Source organism: Orbicella faveolata, unplaced genomic scaffold, assembly GCF_042242905.1.
Source record: "Orbicella faveolata isolate gen_17 unplaced genomic scaffold, um_ofav_v1 contig_26, whole genome shotgun sequence".
NCBI lineage: Eukaryota > Metazoa > Cnidaria > Anthozoa > Scleractinia > Merulinidae > Orbicella > Orbicella faveolata.
Window position 1 is genome coordinate 16,868,766 of NW_028301554.1, and position 23,580 is coordinate 16,892,345.

At 40.0% G+C, this 23,580-nt stretch overlaps 3 protein-coding genes across 5 annotated transcripts in view; 2 read left to right on the forward strand and 1 right to left on the reverse strand.

Moving 5' to 3' along the window:
* On the forward strand, positions 1-11,731 carry LOC110042197 (snurportin-1-like). 2 transcript variants are annotated; one of them, XM_089295434.1, is made up of 8 exons: positions 1-556; positions 639-716; positions 954-1,058; positions 1,381-1,474; positions 1,925-2,022; positions 2,237-2,314; positions 2,424-2,507; positions 11,051-11,731. In XM_089295434.1, the coding sequence occupies exons 2-8, from the start codon at positions 642-644 to the stop codon at positions 11,051-11,053; spliced, it is 537 nt and encodes a 178-aa protein (XP_089151560.1). In that variant the 5' UTR covers positions 1-556; positions 639-641; the 3' UTR covers positions 11,054-11,731. The 2 variants fall into 2 exon arrangements, with proteins under 2 accessions (XP_089151560.1, XP_089151559.1); XM_089295433.1 differs by lacking the exon at positions 11,051-11,731 and adding an exon at positions 3,252-4,014.
* The window catches only part of LOC110041770 (uncharacterized), a 25,822-nt gene continuing 6,963 nt past the window's right edge, over positions 4,722-23,580 (reverse strand). Inside the window, exons 3-10 of one of the 2 annotated variants that reach the window (XM_089295418.1) lie at positions 23,085-23,414; positions 11,260-11,577; positions 10,353-10,682; positions 9,823-10,137; positions 9,183-9,311; positions 7,049-8,734; positions 5,745-6,024; positions 4,722-5,232 (exon numbers count right to left, since the gene is read on the reverse strand). In XM_089295418.1, coding sequence (XP_089151544.1) covers positions 4,938-5,232; positions 5,745-6,024; positions 7,049-8,734; positions 9,183-9,311; positions 9,823-10,137; positions 10,353-10,682; positions 11,260-11,577; positions 23,085-23,414 — 3,683 coding nt within the window. In that variant the 3' untranslated portion in view covers positions 4,722-4,937. Of the gene's footprint in view, positions 5,233-5,744; positions 6,025-7,048; positions 8,735-9,182; positions 9,312-9,822; positions 10,138-10,352; positions 10,683-11,259; positions 11,578-12,743; positions 12,867-23,084; positions 23,415-23,580 lie in introns of those variants that run through there. The other variant, XM_089295419.1, reaches the window with a different exon arrangement.
* Positions 13,066-23,580, forward strand: part of LOC110042101 (uncharacterized) — a 65,870-nt gene continuing 55,355 nt past the window's right edge. Inside the window, exon 1 of the mRNA XM_089295424.1 lies at positions 13,066-15,227. The gene's annotated coding sequence lies outside the window, so the exon portion shown is untranslated. The remainder of the gene's footprint in view (positions 15,228-23,580) is intronic.

The window sequence follows — 23,580 nt, forward strand, 5'->3', positions numbered from 1 at the left end:
AGTATGGCAAATACAGTAATGGGGTTTTGGTTATCTTTGTCTGTCACTACTTCTTCTTTGGTTCGAGTAGGGGTTTCCTTCAATGTAAAGTGTAGGTAATTTCTGTAAACTAATAACCTATGATCGACTGAGTGCATCCCTGTTTAATACAGTCATGTACACTGTACAGTGTACCTCGACCCACAGTAACATTGCCATTAAGCAATCTGTCATCTTTCCATTGTTTTCATCTGTTTTATTTGCCATTTTCTGTTTTGTACATTTTCACTGATGTTGACCTGGTCATAAATTTGAACAATGATGTCTCATTCAAGAGTTACTTGTTATTACACGTACACAGTATTATATTAATAATATTATGTGTATACACTGTACATGGTGTATGTGTATATGGTTTGTACATGAACAATAATGATTTGCTATAGTGATTGAAGTTGAGTAATAAATAGATACAGCCAAATGATGTGTATGTGTCTTCAGACGCAGACGAGACTTTGTGAACTATGCAAGGAAACTGGTTGAGGGATCCTTAGAAGTGGATGATATTGAGACAGAGGTATTATCTTTTAACTGAGTTAGGTTTTAAAATTAAGTTCTTTTTAATTACATGTAGTACTGTTTGCTCACTTGCATGTTAGGAGATGGAATTTGTAGAGGAACATGACAAAGATCACAGGAGAGGTTACAAGAAGAAGTTCAACCCTTATGCATATCAGGTTTGAAAACAGATATTTTAATATTTGGTAACTATGATACATGTAAGTCAGTGTTGTGTTTGTAGATCTAGCCATTTTGATGATTTGCTTGTTAACCTCTCCATTATAAAATTAATTAACATTGATTTTTATTGATCTTCATTCAGTCTAGCCTTCGTGTATTGGGCTCTGGAATACAATATGCAAAGTAATAATGTAGAAATATTGATGTATGGTGTTTGTTTGTTTTGTTGTTAGCTTATGTTATCAGAGTGGCTTGTTGATGTTCCTGATGATTTAGTTCAAGAGTGGTTCATGGTTGTTTGTCCAATGGGCAGGAGAAATCTTGTTATTGCTGCAAATGTAAGCCATGTTGTGTTTATCTTATTATCAGTGCTGGAAGCCCTCAATATACATGTACCAACAGTTGTATCATAGCAGTACACACTCGAAAAAAGTGGAAACAAAAATACTTACCACATACTTACCATGATAAGAGCAAGGGGTGGGCTGTAAGAAAAACTGAACAAGAACAGCATGGTAGCAAAAAACATGCAGAAAGAATTGGCATCCAAAGTAGAGCTGTAAACCAGTGGGAGGCCCTGCACAAACCCTGGCCACCAGTGTTATGGATAGCAAAATAAGAGGAAGCACTACTTTCTTTGTTTTCTTAATATACATGCAGGGGTTTACTGCTGCTTATACTAAGAGTGGCTACAGAGTGAACAAGTTTTCCTCATTACTCCCAGGGGGAAGCCCAAAGACTCTTAAACCAGGAGGTGTGTAATCAGTAGTTTGTACCATTTGTGTTTATTACTTAATGCAACCTGAAACATAGTTGAAACAGGATCTTGCATCCATGGCATTCATTGGCAATGTAACATATTTCCAAAACTTTCTCTCTAAACCAAGCATACAGCAGTTTTAGTAGTAGAAGAAATATCTCTCCTGTTCCCAGCTCAACTAACATGTACATATTAAATAATGGTGATAAATAAATTATTTGTACACAATTGTCATACGAAAAAATTGAATGATCACAGTCATGTATTTTGTCTTAAAATTTAGTTACATGTACATTCAACTAAAAGGAGATTTACTGCCATGTAACTCAGCTACTTGATTCTTGTGGATTTGGCGTAAATTAAATGCAAATTGTACATTGTACTAATTAGCAATGCAAGCACTCAGTAATAATTAATTATGTTGTTTTTACTGGTCACTGTTAGATCACACCATTCTGGATTGCATCTTCAATGAAGTAACAAATACATTTTATGTGTTGGATGTCATGTCTTGGAGAGGTCACCCAGTGTATGACAGTGAGGTGAATTTTAAGTAGATATTAGTAATTACATGACAGTAGTGAAGTGTGTTGTGCTAAGGAGCGTTTTATTCTTAACTTCCGGATGTATCTATTTTCTGAGTGTGAACAGCTAGAACTGTTTTTTTTTTTTATTGGGTGATTTGACTACAGTGTAGCATTTGTCGCATGAATTGACTACACATCATGTTTTTTTTTAAATTTAATTATTGTTCAGACAGATTTTAGGTTTTACTGGCTACAGACAAAGCTTCAAGAAGAACCATTAGTTACACAAGTGTCCACTCAAAACCCAGTAAGTGGATTGATCATTTGTTTTACATATACCGTGGTTCATCTTATAAGTCCTCTTCCACTTTACTGTCTGATTTGATCTCACACGGTGTCCGTTCATCATTTGTCAGTACAGGTTTGTCAGTCTGCCTCATTGTCCCTGTGATGACACGTCCATTCAACAAGCCTTGTCCGGTGCTTCTTCAGCATCTGAGGTACATGTACATGTTAATTGTATCTAAAACAGCTGGTGAAAGGGTGACTTTTTTAAACTTGATTTCTTTCACTCATATCACGGCAACTCCACTACAGCTGTAGGTGCACTGTGGGTTGCAACGGGGCATGAATCAGGGGAAAGTAATTTGTTGAGATCAAAAGAACCGTTTGGCTAAGGATAATCAGTATCTGGTTGGGGAAGTTCTAAATTCCTTGTTGAAGTCAAGGAATAGTCAGGGAATTTTATTGATAACGTAAGTTTTGATAATCAGCGTTGTTGATAACAACAATACTACAGTGGTGAAAACACGGTTTTATGTTCTGAAAAGGGAGTAATTAAAAGCCTAAGTCTGTGGTTAAAGTAAGCTGTATGAATTTGTGTTGGTAATACATGTATATCAAACACGAGAGACGGGGACTAATCAAAGTTTCAACCACGGAGAAAATGGTTAAAATACGACGAACATCAAGGTGTTTTGTGATGAAACACCTGTTACGATACAGAGTTTCAGATATCTTCTCAAAAAAAACTAAGGAGACAACGGAAAATAGTAAAAATGTAATGCTAGGACACATTTCCAAGGTCACATCATTATACCACCGCAGTTACACCTCTGCCGACCCCTACGATCGGTCTTCCTCGTTCTCTGTTCTCCTTGAAATGGGCTTCTCTGCCCAGCCTTTTTCTCCATTCGCACACTGCAGCTCCAATACTTCATATAGCTGGTGCAACTTTATTTTAGGTCGATGGCCTGCTGTTCTTCCACAAAAGAACGCATTATACATGTGGACGAACACCGCTTGTCGGCTGGCTGAAACCGCACATGCTTCCCGAAATTCTAGGCGTCTCTGTACCTGAAGCATACCTAGAAAAGGCTCCGCCAGTTAATAAACTTACACTTCTCAAGTCAAACAGAGATTTGCGAGAGGGCGACGAAGAAAAAAGGAATGCTACTGAGAAGTGTGTCTTGGAGGAGAAAATGGACACTCAATCTACTCAGAAAACAAAAGGAAGGCAGAGAAGAAAAAATGGTAGAGAAAATGCAACGAGAATGGAAGTGGAGGAAGATTCAACAGACAAGAAAGGGTTTGAGGATGAAGCAGTGGATTGCAGCGTAAAAATGGAAGTTTCACAAAACATCACTCGGTCGCGAGGCAGAAGGAAAAAGGAGCACCATCATTTGGACACTAGTCAAACCAACGAAAATTAATACTGTGAAGTGTTGATCAAGACTTAAGTGGGGGCAAAAGTTATATTTTTGGAAATAGAACCTGTTATATTTGACAGTCAACTGAATTGTTCATGCCCTGCAAATGGACTGATATAGCTTTGGAAAACAAAGCCACTTCCTGGCAAATTTCACTGGCGTGTTCGGGAGAGAACGGACATCTTTCACGATGACTCGTACACTGTAAATTAAAGTATTGATCAAACGGTAATAGTTTGATTTACCAGACGTATTACAGGCGTAAACGATGAGATGAAGTTAGTCACAGCTGATTTTATTGCGTTTCATGTTTTTATTGCGTGGTTCAAATCAACCGGGTCTGTTTTCTGAAGTTGTACCCTGACCTAGCCCGAATTTTACTTGTTATCTGATTAAAAGAAAAAAGTAAATACGTGACCATTCCCACCGTTATATTCAAACTGAATTTTGGCGGGAATGTTGCCACCATGTTTACACTACGGTTTTTAAGTTGTTTAAAAACATGGAAAGAGATACCTTTGCATTTTTCTACACTGACGTTTCGACATTCTGAGCGGCGGTCATCTTCGGAGTCACGTGAAAAGAGTTTGTTAGTAGATGGTTTTATGATTCTGTTCCTTTGAAACTGATGGGTCAGTTTAGCCGTGATGGTAATTGCCAAGAACGTGCAGCTCCCGCGAAAAAATTTGTCTGCCGACAGTTGGCGTGTCGTTAAGATGTCGGTAAGGTGTCGGTAATACGCCATATTGGAAAGGTTAACTAAGTCCCATTCCCCCTCAAATTATGTCAGGGTTCGCATTGCATTCAGTGTAGGGCGATTCGTACAAGCAAGTGATACGCGGTTGTTTTTGCTTTAACTTTCGGACTTAAATGGTTTAAAAACGTTCTTGTCCGTTAGAAACAGTTACAAATTTGATATAAACTTAAGTTTTAAAAGAATATTTCTCGATCAATATTTTTTACGCTGACCATCGATCGATAAGTTAGTGACGAGGTGTATCACTATTTGTTTTCAGGTTTTTGAAACCGTTTTATTTATTGGTTTATTACTCTATTGCTGTCTACTTTACAGCAAACTTTCTTCTTTTTTGAGATCTGTCGGTAACCTGTCGGTAGCTTGTTGGCAACCTGTTGGTAACCTGTCGCCTACAATTGACTGACAGTCGGTTTCGGGAGCTATTTTCAAAAATTCCCAAAATTGGTTGAGACTCTGCTCAGTGCTTAACTAACAATACAAACTGTAGAGTTCTTAGAGACCCCCTGTTCTTCAGAATGTGAAACGGAAGCAGTCACCAGGTCACTTTCTTCCCTGGTTTCATTTACTTCTAAAGCAACTTCCAGGGGACCCAAACTTTTCGCACACTCCGCTGCCCGTTCCATTTCCCTTTCGGCATCTTCCTCTCTTCCCAGGCCCCTGAAAACGTTCGCTATAGCTTGATGTGTGATTATCAACTCCTCCGGTGTATCTAAAACCTCTCTCTGTAAAGTAACTGCCTCTTTCAGCTGTGTCAGGGCTCTGAAAGAGATCATTTCATATGAAAACCCCCAAATAACCCTCCCCTAATAACTCTTCTGCATCCAGTATTTTCTTGTAATAAAACCCTTATTGTGTTTTCCACTCACCATACATTATATTTTGAATGCACCAAGGCTTTTTCGGACACAGTATCACTTCCAAATGTAAAGCTAGCATATTTAAAATAAATGTCCTTACTGAAATAATCTCCCCTTTTCCGTCTCCCCCTCGCAGAATAAGCCCACCAAAAAAAGCCTTTTTCTTTTCAAATATTTATTTCACGGTAGTTTGCGGTGGCGGGGTGGGAGGGAGTCATTTATATGGGATTTCTACTTGTGAGACTAACCAATGTCTCCCAATTAGACTAACGTATTGTTTAGCAAATTTTACATCTTTTCCAGAGGGGTTTCAAGTCTTACGTGACAACTTCAGTGAACGCTGCATGGTTTCTTCCTTTTTTGAGTGTTTGAAGGCACTCCAATGCTTGGTTGTACAACAAATTAACAACTAACCTTTCGTACTCCTGTTTTTCCGAAAGAGCCATGCCCAAATCATAATAAGACCTCGCTGTTTCCTTATGGTGTCCAAGCAGTTGCTTTCGGATTTCAAGCGCTCGCCGGGTAAATTCAATGGCGTTGTCGTAGTCTCCCAAAGCCTGGTAACTAAAGGCAATCCAGCTGAGAGTTGTTGCCACAAACGGGTGGTCACCAAGGATTGATTCATAAACAGGCAACACGAAATGTGTTCTTGTTTGAATAGCGGCCATGTGTTTCCGTTGCAGTGTCAGAGAAGCTGTCAAATGTAAACAAAATCAAGATCATGTTGGTAGATGATAAACCACTAAGCAATTCAGAGGGTATTTAACATTCGAGTAAGAGAATTCGAGATAGGAAACCAGTCATAAACAGAGTTGGGGATCGAGTAAGGAATCCCGTAAGAAGTCGAGTCGGGGATCGAGTTCGAACCGAGTCGAAAGGAATCGGGCTTGGAAGTGATATGGAACTGAGTTAGGAAACCGCGCTCGAACGCGACACCGCTTAAAGTAATAAAATTTAAGCCATTCCTAATTTAGTTGCTCGCTCGAAAGTTAGTTCATCTGAGTTGTACATCTCATTAATTCATAAAACAGAGGCTTCGTTTAGTCTTCAAAAGTCACGTTGATCTTTTTTGGTCCATTAACCAAAAAAAAAGTAGGTGAGTAACAGATGATTGAGGAAGAGAGGGAAAAGAGTGGAACGGAAGACAAGACAAGTGGGGAGGGGGGATGAAGGGAGTTGAATCAACAACGAGCATTTCGTAGTGATAGTTGAGTTGTTAGGCAAGACACTTAACTTGTCCTCTTCACCTAGAAGTATAGATGGGACTCGGAACACTGCAAGCCGAAACTGAGCATAGCGCTTAGGGTGAAGACGTGGAGGGGGAATTTTAAATCACATCTAGGGTAATGGCATTATGGCATTAACCTAGTCATTTTTAATTACATGCCAACTCGATTAGTGCGAGCACTGGGTACAAACTTGCAGCAAATATGTAATGTGGTAGAAGAGAACTCATGAGCTGCTGAGTTTGAACTACAAAGATACTTCATATACACCAATGGCATGTTTATAGCTTGAATTGAGGTTTGAAACGAAAAACAGAATTTAGAGACTTCAAGCGAGGTGACTGGTTAATACACGATACTGAAAGTAAAACTATTTTAGTGTGAGGGCGACAGGACACGAACACGTTTGTACTGATACTGCGCAACTCGCAAAATACCTGCGCGTATTATTTGTTAAGCTATCGAATAAGGCTTATGAATTATATACTGGACCTGCTACATCGTTGAGGCAAGCTGCCAGCATGACCTTGTCTTGATTCTTCGTTGAATGTTTCGTACGCTCCTTTCTCAATTCTAAAGCCTGGTTGAGAAGACTATAACCACTGTCAAAATATCCCTCGCGAACGTAACAGAATCCAAGCTTGCACAGACAATGGGCACGAGTAGCGTCGTCAAAGGCCGTAAGGCTTGACTGAATCTTGTTTGCACGTGATAAAAAGTCCTTGGCTCGATACAGCGCTCTAGGACAGATGCAAGGTGTGCACATGCAGCTCACTACCATTTTCAGGCCAATGTTTGTCAAGCAAGCGCTGTACAGGAAATCATCAACACAGCGGTACGAAAGCCTGCAGAAGAGTGACTCAAACTCTTGTTTCCTCATCATTTTTGCAAGAAACACTGCTGACTTGTTAAAGCAGCGAATGCAGTGCTCCCTTGTTGTTTGGTCAAGCTCAGGATGATCATCTCCGCACCATGTCATGGCTTCTCGAATGTTTTCCTTTTCGTTCCTGTAAAGTTCAATAGCAGTTTTCGAATTCTGACTTAGAAACTGGTCGCACAGTGTGACAGCCAAATCACTATAATGGCGAGTAAAGACCCATTTAGCGTCCGTGTACTTGGTTTTCACTGAAAAAAATCTTCTGATAAATGGATGGAGAGAGAAGAGAGAACTCACTCTGTCAAAGTGAAGTAGGCTGCTATGCTTAAGGGAATCGAAACATGTCTGCAAATTGCAATCTAGTTTTGATTGAAACACGGCAAGAAACTGTTCCTGGGTGAATCTGTGCGGAAATGTGGAGATTTGTACGAGGACATCCTGATTTTCCTCTTTCAAGCGATCAAAACATACTTGTAGACAATGACCAATACGGTCCTCATTTGGTATATAGTCAGGGCTAAGTGCATCAAGAAGCTCGCGGGAAGAGCAGGTGGAGAGTCTTCGAGTTAACGTCTCTGGATTTTCTCTTTGAAGAATTGCTAACACTGTGTATATGACTAGTGGGATGCCACCGCAAATTGTGACCAGATCCTTAACCAAGTGTTCGTCAATAAGATTGTCTCGTGTCATAAAAAGAAAAGCAGAATCCTTGTCACTTAAAGACGGTATTTCGATCGGTGTAATCGAGAAAGATACGCTGCAAACGCTAGTTTCCCTTGATGTAAGTGCAAGGTGAATGGTTGGACATTGCCCTATGTCCTTTAGAAATGTCAAGAAGTCATCTTTCTTGTATTTTCCACGCATTTTGGCACAGTATCTCCCGGATTCTAGAGAGTAATTTTCGTTGCTTGCTTTGTCCTCAAGATGTAGCAAGTTGTCGATATTTTCAATGATTAACAGCAAGCTCTTGGACTCCAAAGCCCTTATGCGACGCAATGTTTCCTGTATTGTATCCTCACCGGGAACCGCACCCAAGGCCTCGATGATCCTACCTCCCAAGTCTTCCACGCAGGTCACTCCTCGGGGATTGACGTAAGCAACACGCTTTCCCTTCTTGATCATCTTATGGCCGACCTCTACCACCACCGAGGTTTTCCCGTATCCAGGAGGCGCCACAATTGCAACAGCTTTGTTAGAAGTCAAGGTATTCATAATTAGTTTGCAAGTGTCTTCGCGACCCACTAAATCTGTACGATCTGGTAGACTACCACAATGACCAGACTGATGCTTGTTTTCTGCAGCTATAAAGATAATAAGCTGCTAATAACAGGAAAAAAAAAACTGTTTTCTTTACAACGTAAAGTAAATTTTTTAGCAACACGTTGTTAGTAGTAATACGATTAAAGATTATGCGTCTGGCCTTTTTGAGGCCGCATAACACTGGAAATGCAAATACGTAGACCTTACCGACAGGCAATTTAGTGGAGAGAACGTCTTCGTTCGGTGTCGCGTTCACAGGTCTAAGATTGGGTCCATCAGTTTCAACAAAATCATTAAATGGTTAAATTATCAAGTTGAATCATTATCAAGAATGAAACAACTAGGGGAAATAAATAATGAAATTTACCCTATAAAACTGAACTAAAGGATTACCCGAGGTAGGATTTAACCCAAGTCAATACCAATACCATACCATACTATAAGTGGAAAGGATCTAGGCCTAGAATGTACAAAGTTTCCTCTGTTTACCTTGCTTAAGAGGGGAGACGCGTTCTTCCTTCTTGTATCGACCGGGGAAAGTCACGCCTGTTGAATCTTTTGGTAGCTCGACTTTGAGGTTGTCATGCAGTAAAGAACAAAGTCTCTCCAAGGAGGAATCTAGAAAACAACAAAATTCAGTGGTTTTCAAAAGATGCCGCTGCACTTTTTGTTTTCGTCAGCCGTTATTTACTGGGGATATCCATTTCATGTTGGACCTTGCAAACTATCTTTATGCTAATAACATTGCCTTTTAAAGCTTAGCTCTTTAACGTATTTAAAAGTTACGTGTGTTAAAAACAGAAAAGCTCAGATATGCAATCTTTACTTTTTTAACAGCATGAGCACGCAGATTATCTACATTCTTGCTTATTCTAATGCCAGACATTTTAAAAAATATTCTTCAGTAGCTTTTAATGTCGAAGATTCCAAAATGTGCAAGAATTCTAGCGATCGCGAGCTGCTCTATTTCGGAGTACTTTTGATTGAGTCATCGGGGATGTTTGCTTTCAGTCCTTGAAATTTTCACGCGTACTATTAGCTATATGAGGGGTTCAGAAAAGCCTGTATGTTTCAGTCATGATACCTGCAGTAAAAAAAAAAAAAAATTAGGATAGTTCTTGCCACTAACCAACAGCGTCTGGAAATTGCTTTGTTATGATTTGAATGGCATCATTGCGCTGAATCTTTTCCAGTGCTTGTACAAGATCAATCAAAGTCGTGTCAGGAAACCGGTCGGCCAGCCATTGAATGACTTCCTTTGTGGGACTTTTCCTTACTGTTGACTCTCCAGCAAACTCTCGAAGCACATCACTTGGGACTTCAAGTCTGGAAGCCAGATGTGTCCAATTTTTAACACCCGGTACATCTTCTCGATTAAGTTCAACTGCCATTGTTTGTAAGAGTTCTGAGCCCGGTGTTATGACATCCTTGATTAATGATTCATATGAATTAAAACAACATATGACAAAGTTACATTTATGACGTTTTTCCAATACTTTGGTGAGCGTTACTTTATTTCCCAAAATCGTTTCAACTAATGCAGACAAAAACAACTGAAAATATTGTCCAGTCCGACACAGCTGTGAGATGGAAACTTTCGGATACTCTATCTGGATCTATCTGCAGAGTGCATACCCTCTTACAAATCAGGTCACTCACCTTCCAGGTCTTGTAGAACTTCCAACAAGTCATTTCTAACTATAGAACGCAGAGCTTGTTTCAGTACTTTTAGCGTCATCTGAGGACGAGAGGCGGCGAAATATTGGAACAGTTGGTTGGTTGGATTCTGGGTTGAACGTCTTCCTAACTCCGAACAGGTTTGCCGTGGCACGCCCAGTTTTGTTGCCAGTTTTTGCCAGTTTGCCGAAATCCGTGAAGTCGAATCCAGAGCTAAGGCGATTTCGTCTAAAAGACCAGCCCGAAGTGAAGAAGCTTCAATATTTGGTGACGTGATTACTTCTCTGACCTTTTCAGAGTCAGCACAGCCAGCTGTCGAAGACATGTACCAAACATGATTGAAGCGCTCAGTATAGTGTATATTATTATGGTACTGAGATTGGTACTGAGATATTATTATGGTACTAAGAGCGTCGAGATTTTACTGATGTAATGCGCTAGAAATAAATTGTTAATTATTATTATTATTACTGCCTGCTAATACCTGAATCTTAAAATATATATATGTATATCTTTGGTTGTTTTAATTAGAAGTATCTTTGAAGTCTTGGGATTAGACAGCAAACTAGAGAACGCTGTTATTCTAGCTATAGATAGCACTCTTTCATGATCGGATTGGTTTTGACGCCCTCTTACTGCAGAGTAACATTTCTCTTTTTCTTTTTTGTTTCCTAATACAGTAAGTTCAGATGTTCATGGTGTTTATTTGATGACTGATGACTGTAGAGCTTGTTGCCATGGTGTGTTTCATACCGTTATATGTAGAACGTTTACTACGGAGGCCCAATCCCGAAACAAGCTCGAGGACCTTTACAAAGCAAAAGATTCATTCTTACCCAGAATATGAATAGCTTGATTAATTTATTCACAGCACTTCACTTTTGATTACCTTTTGTCGTCAGCAAGTTACACAGATCGTTTCTCCCGATCTCAAACAGCGCCTTTCTTAATTGTTCGATAACCAGATCTGGTTGCGTGACCTCAAGATGTTCAAACAATCGGATGGTTGGACTGAAGTCACTGTACTGTTCCAGTTGTTTGATGACCTTTCCATCGACCTTCATTTCCCACGCCAAGTTTTTCCAGTTCGGTATTAACCTCATGCCCCTGTCCAAGCATAACGCCAACTGTTCTATGAATGGTTGACAAGTTAGGACGGTGGACAGCTTATAGTTAGAACCAGAGGGTGATGAGCCTCTGTCAGAACCTGTTGACAATTGGAATCAATTAATATTAATTCAGTCTAAGAAAAGGTCAGTCTGATGAAGCCGGAATAATATATTTTAGTTTTCGTTCGTCGCTCATACAAAAATAATAATAAATGTTACAGTAATAAAAATATTTGTATAGCGCCAAATCCACTAATTGTCCATGACGCTTTACATTAAAGATGATCAAAAAGGTAAAAGAAAGGGGGTGGGTGGATAATAGGAATAAACTTATAAGAAAAAGATATGTTTTAAAATGTCTTTTAAAACTGTCGGTTGAAGAACTTAGTTCGAGTGGGATCGAGTTCCATAGTCTTGGTGCCGCCACAGCAAACGTTCTCTCGCCACAAAAAGCACGAGCTTTGTATAAATCTGATTTATACAACACTATGAGGGTAATCTTGTCTAACCCGGGCTTTCTATGTAATTCTAAACCAGCTATAGACGCACCAACGCAATCCTGAGTCCAATATAATTCTAATTAAAATGCAACTGATACAGGAACAGACATATCCGTGTATTACTTAGCAACGAACAGTCAATAGATTGCACTAAGTTTAAGTAACAATATTGTAAAAGATTAAACAGGTAATCTGCGATTAGTAAACGATTTCGTGTTGTCAAATGTCAGTAGTAGAGTGAGTGTTGTTGTGTTAAGTTGTGGATTAGGATTTCGTCACGATATTCCAAAACTGTTCAAGCATGCGACACTAAATTCAAGGTTTAATATTTTTGAGCTCGGTTATTTGCCTGCTTTTTTTAAAGATTGTTACCGTCTTTTGAAAGGTGTTGGCAAATATTGTTTAAAGCTAAGTTGCGAAGGAAAACTCTAAATTTTAATAGAATTGTATATTTCCGCTTTCTTCGGCTTAACTTCATGAACTAACTTTCACTCGATCACGTCACGAAGGGTCGGCTGTGTTCAACGATCTTGCTCAACTTGACAGCGACAAAACAAAATATAACTTGCAGGCTTTCGTCGTCTTCCTTATGAATAGTTTCGAATCTACTACAAGACTGCTTTACATTTGAAACGGTCGAGCAATACACATCGCCATGACTTAAACGCTTGTGGTTTACTTTTGCAGAATTCTTTGGCACTGAATTTCTTATAGCATAGCTTGAGTGCCTTTGCCAACCAGACGAAAGCAACAACGTTACTTACCAATTGAAAGAACCCTGTCCTCGAACGAAGCCATGGACAGTTTACCAAGCAAAGTTCGCTCGAAAGTCAGGTCAGCTACACTTCAGAACACGGAATACATGAAGAGTGTTTATATGTGCGCTGTCACGGTTCCATTCAAAGACGTCACGCTCGAGATGTTAAGCCCTGAAGCGTTCAACGGGGTTTTAAAGCTCTTCGGGATATACGCATTGTGAAGGTAATAGCAAGAGCGAAACGCATTCCACATTTGCCTTTAAATAACGAATATACAGCACAAACGTTGTACCTTTCTGAAAACTTGTTAATGCATACATGTAGTACATGTACGACTTTTGAAAATCAAGGAATTTAAAATGCCCGGATATGACAATTCCTCCCTCCCTTCCCTCTCTCCCCTCTATCTTTTGCGCTCTCGAAACGTTTAACTAAGCAAATTCATGCAAGGCAAAATTATAGTTCGATCACCGCAAGTAGTAGAATAGCACTTGGACACCAGACCAGGGTTATCAGAGTGTATCGTTCGTGGTATCGGTCCGTCCGAGCGAATGCAATATAAATCAATCACAGAGTACATTACATCCGGCAACATTACAAGTAATCTGGGTTAAGTCCCTGGTACAAATCCCTTCGGCCCTTAGCGGCAGGATATTGTTGGGCCCAATTAGTATCGTCCGAAAGTGGTTATTGTAAATAAACACATGGATATATTTCCCTTTGAAGAGTGATATGATCATTTTCTTGCCATTTGCCGTAAAAGTTTACTTGACAGCAACTGTCAAATTTCGCAGACGCTCTTTGACAAATATTTATCATTACTGCTCCTTTCAATAACATGCGGACTCTAAAATTCAAAGCTCAATCGACAAATGCGTTTTTCGCTGCCGTTAATCAAATGTTCGGCGGCTCCTCCCAGCTTCCGACTACTGCCGAGCGCGCGGTAGTCAAATCATTGAGCACAGTTCAGACAACGAAAACAGTGCTCGGCAGTATTCGACGCATTTGTCGGTTGAGCTTCGAATTTTAGAGTCCGCATGTTATTGAAAGGCGCAGTAATACGAGTACAGACATGCATGACGTGCAGATCTTGAAAACTTCGCCAAAGTCTATACAGCTTGTCTAGTCTTGTCAGTCCGTCATATAAGCGACAAATTACATCTGCAGTCGTGTATTAATCTGACTCAGTTTATTTATTTCATATAACCAGATCAAAGGCATCTATGAGCAAACCCGTAGATTTCTCATTTAAATGACGATTGACATGAGCTGACCTTTACGTAAAATGAATTACTCTTTTCATAAAAAATAGGTCCGCATTGCGAGCATGTGTGATTTACGGGTAAGTCTAGTTATACAAGTCACTTTATTGGCTTCTGGCAAAAAAAAGTGTTAAACAAGGAAAGAAAAAGAGCAGTGGCTTAAGAAAAACGGAAAAAAAAAGCCGACGGATCCTGGACTCGAACTCGGGTTTACTGGATTGTGGATTGGAACGCAAGTGTTAACCATGCATTGTAACACGTAAGAAACCTTGCCGTCCAAGCGGAAAATTTTCAAAGCACCTCAGCCATATCTAAAATTGGCTAGCATGTGAATACCAGGTAACAAATATGCAACATATGTTCTCGCAAACTGCAAACTTCTGCAAATAGACATAAGGTTTTCGCGAGAGCTGTTGTGGGATCTGGCGACATGATAGCTCATCATACAAGTGTCGCTGAGTTGTTGTTTTTGAACAGGAAAAATTTTAATGCTCGGATTGAATTTCAGTTCGTGAAGCTCTAGCAAGTTCTCCTCGCTCCCGCTCTGTGGCGGGGATTCTTCGCCCAATGCGATTTATGTTTCTTCACTGCTATTTGCTTAACATGAAGAGTCTGTCCTCAAAAGCAGGATTTTCTCGCGTTGAATTTCATGCCCGCGGTTGAAACTTATAATCTTACGTTATCAAGAGCTTTAGAGGCTCGCAAGACCGCGGTGTTCTTCGAGGCTCTTTCAGCAAATGCTACGGTGGCGTCAACTAAACTGTTCGCTTTGGTTTTCGAAATGTTCTTATTTGCAGTTAACTATTAATTTAAGATAAGAACTGTAATAGAAATGTCAAATGAACTATACCCAGAAAGCAAACAAAACAAGATTTTATTCTTAGTGGAACAATTGCACTCACGTAATACCTTGACCTAGAAATGTAAAACGATACATGTGCCTGCAATATCGACTAAGACAGTGATTTTATGAGCTTTATCTACTTTATCTAAACCCCTAGATTGCTTACACAATCTCCGGGTTAAAAATGTGGTTATTCACACCATGTTCACACATGTACAACCGTCTACTTGCCGTTTCTAGATTGGAGGCGGGAAGGCTTGGCCACCAAGTCCATATAAGTCATTAGGTTTAAAATGGCCAATCAGGATCTCTCCTCCAGTCTCTTTGATGAAGTGTCATGCACTTGCGATTGGATGCGCATTGGTGTTATTGATTTCAAAGAAGGTAAGCTTCAAAATCTTTTTGTAATGTCAATGTGAGTTGACCCTAAAACGCCAGAATGGGCCATTTTCATTGTAAGGGATATTTCTTACTCTCCAAATGTGTTATCTTTTGTGATCTACAAGCTAGACGATTTCGTCTTACTGAAGTGCCATCAGTAAATTAAAAGTGACGAGAGTGGGGTGAGGGAAATACAAAAAAGAGAAACGAATCGTTCGAGGACAAATTGGGCAAAATATCATACACCTCGAGGAAATTTAGAAAGTCATTCTTCCACCTTAGGGTAGATAGATAGTTTTACCATAAAGAGAATAACAAATTCATGCATGTGATGTTACCGTAAAAAACGTCTTGCGTGAGAAATTTGAACAAGAGATGCGTGCAGCTTGATAACCTCCCCCCCTGCCACTTCCTAATCTATATTAACTCCCAGAAAGGTCCCTCCCTTAATTATCTTCGTCCAAGTGTTAATATATTTTTGCTCTAGTGAATGCCACAATGTTACTATATCACACGAATGGAGGCCGTTTCCCGGAGTCTAGAGTCTCAAGTCGTAATGTTGAGATTTCAAAGCTAGCACTCTCCATCTGCTTTAAACGAATAAAATATTTGCATTTTCATCTTATATAAATTATAAGCCGCGAACAGTGAGCTACCTAGCCACCCATCAGGAACGCAACACATCCTGACAACAAAAATGCTGTAGTGGACACATCACTGCCTGTAGCCATGGTGACAGGAGGTGAAGAGGGCATCAAATATCTCGTCGGTCAGATACAACACAACAATAACAATGCAATGAAATTGTATTTTTAAACTTGTCATGAGTTACCTAAGTAAATATTATATTTTGTTGATTAATTTTAAAGAAAGAAATATCCATTCATACATTTAACTAATTGCAATACTGATGATTTTTAGAAAATCATTTGTTGTATGAATGACAATTCTTAATTTTAAATACATAAGTGTTTCAGTTCATAAATAGTAAATTAGTCAACTCGAGACCTCGGTCAAGAGTTAAAAGGAAATTATACATGGTTGTTTCGCAATGTCTGAAGAAAGATTTTCTCCACCGAGCTCAAAATTGTTCCTGATCGTAAACCTCGTCTCTATTGTGTTGAAATATTATTTCGAATGTACTTGATGTGTTAGTGTATGTGACGAATTACCCGACCATTTTCTTCGAATTTTGTAAATATCCAAAATGCTGGCGAATTTTGCATAAATTTTAGATCATCTGCAATGCTACGTTCAGAACGATCAAAAACAGTAAAAAAAAAAACATTTTATTTTTCAGTAAGACTGAGACCACTCTACTTCATTGGCCCATTCATTTTCTCGCCCTTGTTGTTCTTAATAGTGCTTCTAATAGTGAATGTTCAAAGCATGAGAGTAAGTTTGGCTGGCTAGGTCATGCAATTTTGTTCAAGTTTTGCCTGTGTTATTCCTTTTTTTTAGGTACAAACTCAAAAAAAACAGGAATGAAGTATTTGCGGAAAACTAGTTCAAAGTCCGTCCAAAGGTTCCCTAATGTTAATATTCTTTTATGCGTTAAAATCATCATTTCGAGGTTTTTCACAACACGTTTTGATATCACATGACCTAGTGCCGTTGTTACCTGTCCTAGCGCCGTTACAACAGTCAAGCACTAGTGATGCTCGGAGAAATTCCGTGCCAGTCCGTATCAAGTGGCTAAACAGCGGGTTAATGTTCGCCAATAAATTGGCGCTTGTAAAGTCGTTTAAACTGTTCAAGATATGCTTTTCCGTGAAAAGCTTCCTCCAGCATTCACCTACTCTTGGCTGCTGCTAATAGGTACAGGTCCAGATAATACCCATCCATTTTTTTCGCTGTTCTGTAAGCTTTCCAAAGGAACTTGCAGGGAATCCAATTTTCTCGCAGACTCCCCCGCCAGTTCTAGTTCTCCCTCGGCTTCCTCCTCCCTTCCCAAGCACTTGAGCACAACCGACATAGCTTGGTGAGTGAGTATGAGTTCCTCGTGTGTGTCTAACACCTCTTCCTGCAAAGCAACCGCCTTTTTAAGGCTTTCAAGGGCACTGAAAGAGACAATGCAATAGAACGCCGTTAATCCGTCAACTAAGCGTTTTTCTGGAGCCACAAAAAAGTAAACGTACATGAAATAATGACATAGTTGTTAACTTTAAAATTAAATCGCCTATGTCAACAACAATGATAAAAGTAAATTGAAGAAAAAGATTCCATTTAGTTACCTACAGAAGTTGCTCGGGAAATAAAACCGGAAAAAAAAAAAAAAACCACCCACCTTTCGTACTCTTTTTTCGAGTAAAGAGCCATGCCTAAATCGTACAAAGACCGCGCCGTTTCCTGATGATCCCCCAGTAGTCTTTCTCGGATTGCAAGCGCTCGCCGGGTAGCATCAATGGCGTTGTCGTAATCACCCAAAGCATGGTAACTATTAGCAATCCAACTCAGCGTTGTAGCAACAAAGGGGTGGTCACCAAGGATCGATTCATAATCGGGTAATACGAAAAGTCGTCTTGTTTCAATAGCGGCCTCGTGTTTCCGCTGCGTCATTTGTGAAGCTGTCGGAAGAAATGATCCCATCGTTCAAAGGTGCTAAGGGATAAATGTTTAGCAAATTGTGGAAGAAAACAGTCATTACCTATAAGTTGCAGTGGGTTGAGCATAAAGAACCCGAACTTAATAAGGGGATCTTACTATACCTTCAAAGACTTATTATGTATGTATCAGAGCCATTTCAACATAAATAGTAAAAAAATGTAGTAGCCATGTCAGTATTGGCGAAGTAGCTGTATTGCTGTTGTAAGAGGGTGGTAAAGGGTATTTTCGTGACCCGTGATCGGCCCTTTTTATTTCCTGTGAAATGTGAAGTAGTCATTTTTTTCCTCGTGAATCGTGATTTCCGTAGTCGCCGTGAACCCTGATTTTCCAATACGTTCTCTTTTATTTTCCGTGAAGCGTGAAGTGCCAATGTTGTATTTTTCGTAAATTGTGAAAGGGCTGCTTAATTTTCTGTGAAACGTGATCTATACCCCCCCACCCCCCCCCCCCTTTACCACCCTCTTGTAAGAAGTGTAAGTAGACGTACTGTATTCTAATGAGTGTAAGTATAGCCGTATTGTATGCATTCTAAGTGTGTGGTAAGAAAATAAATAAATAAATAAATAAATAAATAAAAATATAAAAATATAAAACTATATAAAACGGCGTAACTATCAGATCAACGTTATAAAAATGATTTCTTCTACTGAACCTGCTAGATCGTTGTGGCAAGCAGCAAGCATGACCTTGTCTTTATCCTTCATTGAATGTTCCGTGCGCTCTTTTCTCAATTTTAAGGCCTGGTTGAGAAGATCATAACCAGTCTCAACGTGCCCCTCGCGAACGAAACAGAATCCGAGCTTGCTCAGACACTGGGCACGAGTAGCGTCGTCGACGGCCGTAACGCTTGACTGAATTTCATTTGCACGTGACAAAAAGCACTTGGCTCGATGCAGCGCTCTGACACAGATGTGAGGTGTGCACGCACAGCTCAAGACTATTTTCATTCCAATGTTTGTCAAGCAAGCACTGTAAAGGTGCATGTCATAGCGACAACGGTACGAAAGCTTGCAGAGGAGTGACTCAAACTCTTGTTTCCTCATCATTTTGGCTAGAAAAACTGCTGACTTATTAAAGCAGCGAATGCAGTACTCCCTTGTTTTTTGGTCAAGCTCAGGATGATCATCTCCGCACCATGTCATGGCTTCTCGAATGTTCTCCTTTTCGTTCCTGTAACGTTCGATGGCAGACTGCGAATCTTGGCTCAAAAATTGTTTACACAGCGCGATAGCTAAGTCACTGTAGTGACGAATGAAAACCGATTTCGCTTCCTCGTGCTGCGGCATCAATGAAATGAAATTTCTGATAAATGAATCGACAAAATAGCGGCAGCTTTTTCGATCAAAGCGTACAAGGCTGCTGTGTTTCATACCATTGATGCACGTCCGCAAGTCAAGACCAGGCGGCGACTTAAATACTGCGAGAAATTGATTCTCGGTGAATCTGTGTGGAAATGTTGAGATCTTGGCTAGAACATCTTGGTTTTCGTGAGTCAAGCGATTAAAGCAAACTGCAAGACACTTATCAATGCGGTCTTCGTTTGTTATAAAGTCGGGGTTAAGTTCTTCAATGAGCAAACGAGGTGAACTTGTCGAGAGTCTTCGTGTCAAGTTCTCTGGATTCTCCCTTTCAAGAATTGTCAACACAGTGCAGATGACAAGCGGAATTCCACCACAAATCCTGACTAATTCCCTCACCAGTTCGTTGTCTAGACTATTATCACGCTTCGTAAACAGGATTGCAGAATCCTCTTCAGATAGAGGCAGCAATTCAATCAGTACACTTGGACAACGCACACTACAATCAACAGTTTCTCTTGATGTGAGGACAAGGTGAACGGTGGGGCATTGTCTTAAGTCCGTTAAAAATCGCAAAAAGTCAGCTTTCTTGTATTTTCCACGCATTTTGGCGCAGTAATCCCCGCATTCTTGAACGTATTTTTCCTTGCTAACTTTATCGTCAAGATGTAGCAAGTTGTCAATATTTTCGATGATTAACGTCACGCTCTTGGATTGCAACGCCTTTATGCAACCCATTGTTTCCTTTATCGTATACTGGACAGGAAGTGCACCCAAGGCTTCGATGATCTTACCTTCCAAGTCTTCCACGCAAGTCACAGCGCGGGAATTGACGTAAGCAACAGGTTTTCCCTTCTCAAGAATCTTATGAGCGACTTCTACCACTACGGAGGTTTTCCCGTATCCAGGAGGCGCCACAATTTCAACCGCTTTGTTGGAAGTGAGGGTGTTCATAATAAGTTCGAGAATATCTTCGCGACCCACTAAATCTGTACGATCTGGTAAGATAACACAATGTCCAGGCTGTTCTTCCTTTTCTGCAACTATAAAGATAATACGCAGTTGATACCAGAAAAACCTGTGTGCTTGCAATGTTCAATACATGCCGTTTAGTAAATGGGATTTCAGGTCCATAGTTCGACTGCAAAATAATCATTTCTTTTACCTACTGCCAAAAAAGGAAACGGCTAAGGAAAGTATTGACAAATGTACTTCTTAAAGATGAACTAAGGGAGTATCTTAAGTAGATTCAAGCACAGGTCTATACAATGCTGATAACGTAACGGAGTTCTATTATGTACAAATATTTTACTTTTGGGAGCTACACTCTTCCCTCTGGCATCGACGGGACAAATTAAAGTCACTGATTATGAGTCTTTCGGTGGCTCGAAACCGAGGTTATCAAGTACCTCTAAGAAATAATCTGGAGAACAGCTCAGTGACATTTCAAAGAACTTAATTATGTTTCCTCCCGTCACCTGTTATTTACTCGAGGTTTCCATTTCATATTAGACCAATAACTATTCTTAAATTGGTGGAAACATAGCTTAACTAATGGCATAAACTGCTTTTAGTTCTTTCTATATTGTATTTCTCCATGAGAAAACCAGGCAGAACCAGGCAAGAAGTGATGCTGTTCTAATCACTGATTTCGCTCAAACTTGGCACAAATGTTGGGTTGGTTAATAAATGATTATGGCAAACGTATCAAGAAATGGCCCATTGTAGTGAGTCAAAATCGTCTCCACAAGTCCAAAGAAAAGCCTTTTGTTGTTTGTTGCGCTGAGGGAATTGTTCCGAGATTCGGCGAAGATGGATTTCAAATCGTCGCAAAATTGTCGGCGTGTCAAATTAGCGGTATTAGGGGAGAGGGATTTGGAAAGTTGCACATTGAGGTGCTGTTAACACAGGGGTACCCAGGGGAAAAGTGCGCTTCAGTATGCTTGGTTTCTCAGTCAATATATTTTGTGCATCAGCGAACCAGTTGATTAAAAATTTGTGAACACGATAAGGATGATTCGATGTTAAAATTTTGAAAATGTTAGGTCAAAATATGTTATTCCCTGTAAGCTAGGGGGACCTCCTGCAAAAGATTTCATTTGACACGTATTTATGCACCAATTAAACCCAGCATTTGTGCCAAGTTTGAGCGAAATTCGGTGATTTGGGCTGTATCACTTCGTACCTGGTTTTGTCATGGACACCAATGTGACAAATCAAACAGCATTTTCCAGTTTCCGGAAAAGAGGACAATCTTGCCAGGTATAGCGAAATTTTACCGAATTTCCGTTCCATTTGTCTTATGGTTGAATGGAAAGCGTCCGTTTTAACAAATCATGCAATTTTCAGTGAGGCTCCTTTTTGGAACACAAGGCATATATTACCCTTAAAAAGCTCGGAGTCGTCTGCATTCTACTTGGACTTAAAGACATCAACTTACAGACCGATCGACCGACTAATCGAATTGGAATTCAAAAGTATTGAGCTTTGTGCAAAGTACATGTACATATCTTTTTAACGACACTTTATCTTGTACTGCAGCTGTACTTAGAACAAATACCGTAAATAAAATATGAAAGAAACCTTGCAAGCTGCTTTATTAAGGGGTACTAGTCCGATGAGGTCTTCGGAGGATGTTCGTGTCCAATCACACCTACTATTAGCTAACAAGCCTATATCAAGGGCGTAGAAAGCACTTATGTTTAAATGAAGATAGTAGCAGTATAGACAAGATAGACTTTGCACTCACCAAAAGCGCCTGAAAATTGCTTTGTTATGACTTGAATGGCATCATTGCGCTGAATCTTTTCCAGAGCTTGTACAAGATCAGACAAAGTCGTGTCAGGAAACCGACCCCCCAGCCACTGGATGACTTCCTTTGTGGGACTTCTCTTTGCTGTTGACTCTCCCGAAAGCTCTTGAAGCACATCACTTGGGACTTCAAGTTTGCAAGCAAGATGTTTCCAATTTTTAACACCCGGTACGTCTTCTCGATTAAGTTCAACTGCCATCGTTTGTAAGAGTTCTGAGCCAGGTGTTATGACATCCCTGATCAACAATTCATCTGAATTGAAACGAATATAAGTGACAATGTCTTGACTCAAGACTTGGATAAAATGACGGGTTTCCAGTGAGAACCAAGTTTATGTACACTTAAGTTAGCGTGACGATATTTTCGAACAGTCGTGTCAACTCGTGTATACAAAGACAGGTGAAAAAAATTGTCCAGTGAAAAACAGCCCTAAGTTGGAATCAGCCACACCTCGACGACGCCCAGTCAAAAATTATTTTTTGTTTTAGCAGCGAAATTCGCAATTGTCTAGATCTGTTCAGTACGCCAGTGGCTCTAAAAACGTGCTCAGGCTATAAATATGTAATCACAGGGTTCAATTCCAAATGAAAATACGAAAAATTAGCCGTCGTCGTTCGCGTTCCTCAGTCGACGCAGAACTTGGTCATTTCACGTTCTCGTTTTGCCGAGGACGGCGAAGAAATGTACAAAGATTTATAACGCACGTGCACAGCTAGTTTTTCTCATTAAACCTTTTGTTTGGTGACGTTCTCGTTGCCGTATTGATAAAATAATAAAATCAATATCTTAATTGACCATTCCCCGATGGGGTTTTTCGGGGCCAATGGAAACAGATGATCAAACAAATACAATGTACATGAACTTAACATTGTTAAGTATATGCCAACTGGCAGGAGGCGGACCAGTTGGCTATTTTCAAGGGTGACCGAGGAGTTGAATTTGGGACTACCGAGAACAGCAACAGCTGGTAGTCAGAACGAGACTTGAACCCGCGACCTCCGGATTTCAAGTCCGGCACCCTAACCACTCGGCTACGCTGCCTCCTCCTGACGAATTTAAGAGATTTTTGCAGTTTCTTAGAGCCCTACACACTTGCTGGGCCTAAGATAATTTCAGGTTTCAACAGAATTCGTGGTCACTCACCTGATAAGTTTTGCAGGATTTTCAACAAGTCATTCCTTTCTGTTAAACGCAGAGCTTCCTTCAGAATTTTTAGCTTCATCTGAGGACGATAGGCCGCGAAATATTGAAACAGTTGGCTCGTTGGATTCTGAGTTGAGCGTCTTCCTAACTCCAAATAGGTTTTTCGTGACACGCCCAGTTTCTTTGCCAAATGGTGCCAGTTTGCCAAAACCGGTGAAGTCGAATCCAGAGCTAAGGCAATTTTGTCTAAAAGACCAGCCTTAAGTGAAGGGGCTTCAATATTTGGTGACGTGATTACTTCTACGACCTTTGCAGAGTCAGCACAGCCACCTGTCGCGGACATGTACCAAATATGATTGAAGCGCTTAGTATAGTGTGTAAAATCATGTCACTTACATACAATAACATGGGTATCAGGATTGCATGCTAAAACGTTAACCTTAGAGTGGTACTTTGTTGTTCTGATTAGAAGTATTTTAAAAGACAGCAGACTAGA

Coding starts and splice junctions, on each gene's coding strand:
- LOC110042197 (XM_089295433.1), top strand. CDS start 642: ATGGAATTTGTAGAGGAACATGACAAAGATCACAGGAGAGGTTACAAG. Junction 2,023..2,236: donor ACCCAGTGTATGACAGTGAG/GTGAATTTTAAG, acceptor ATTATTGTTCAG/ACAGATTTTAGGTTTTACTG. Junction 2,315..2,423: donor AAGTGTCCACTCAAAACCCA/GTAAGTGGATTG, acceptor ATCATTTGTCAG/TACAGGTTTGTCAGTCTGCC.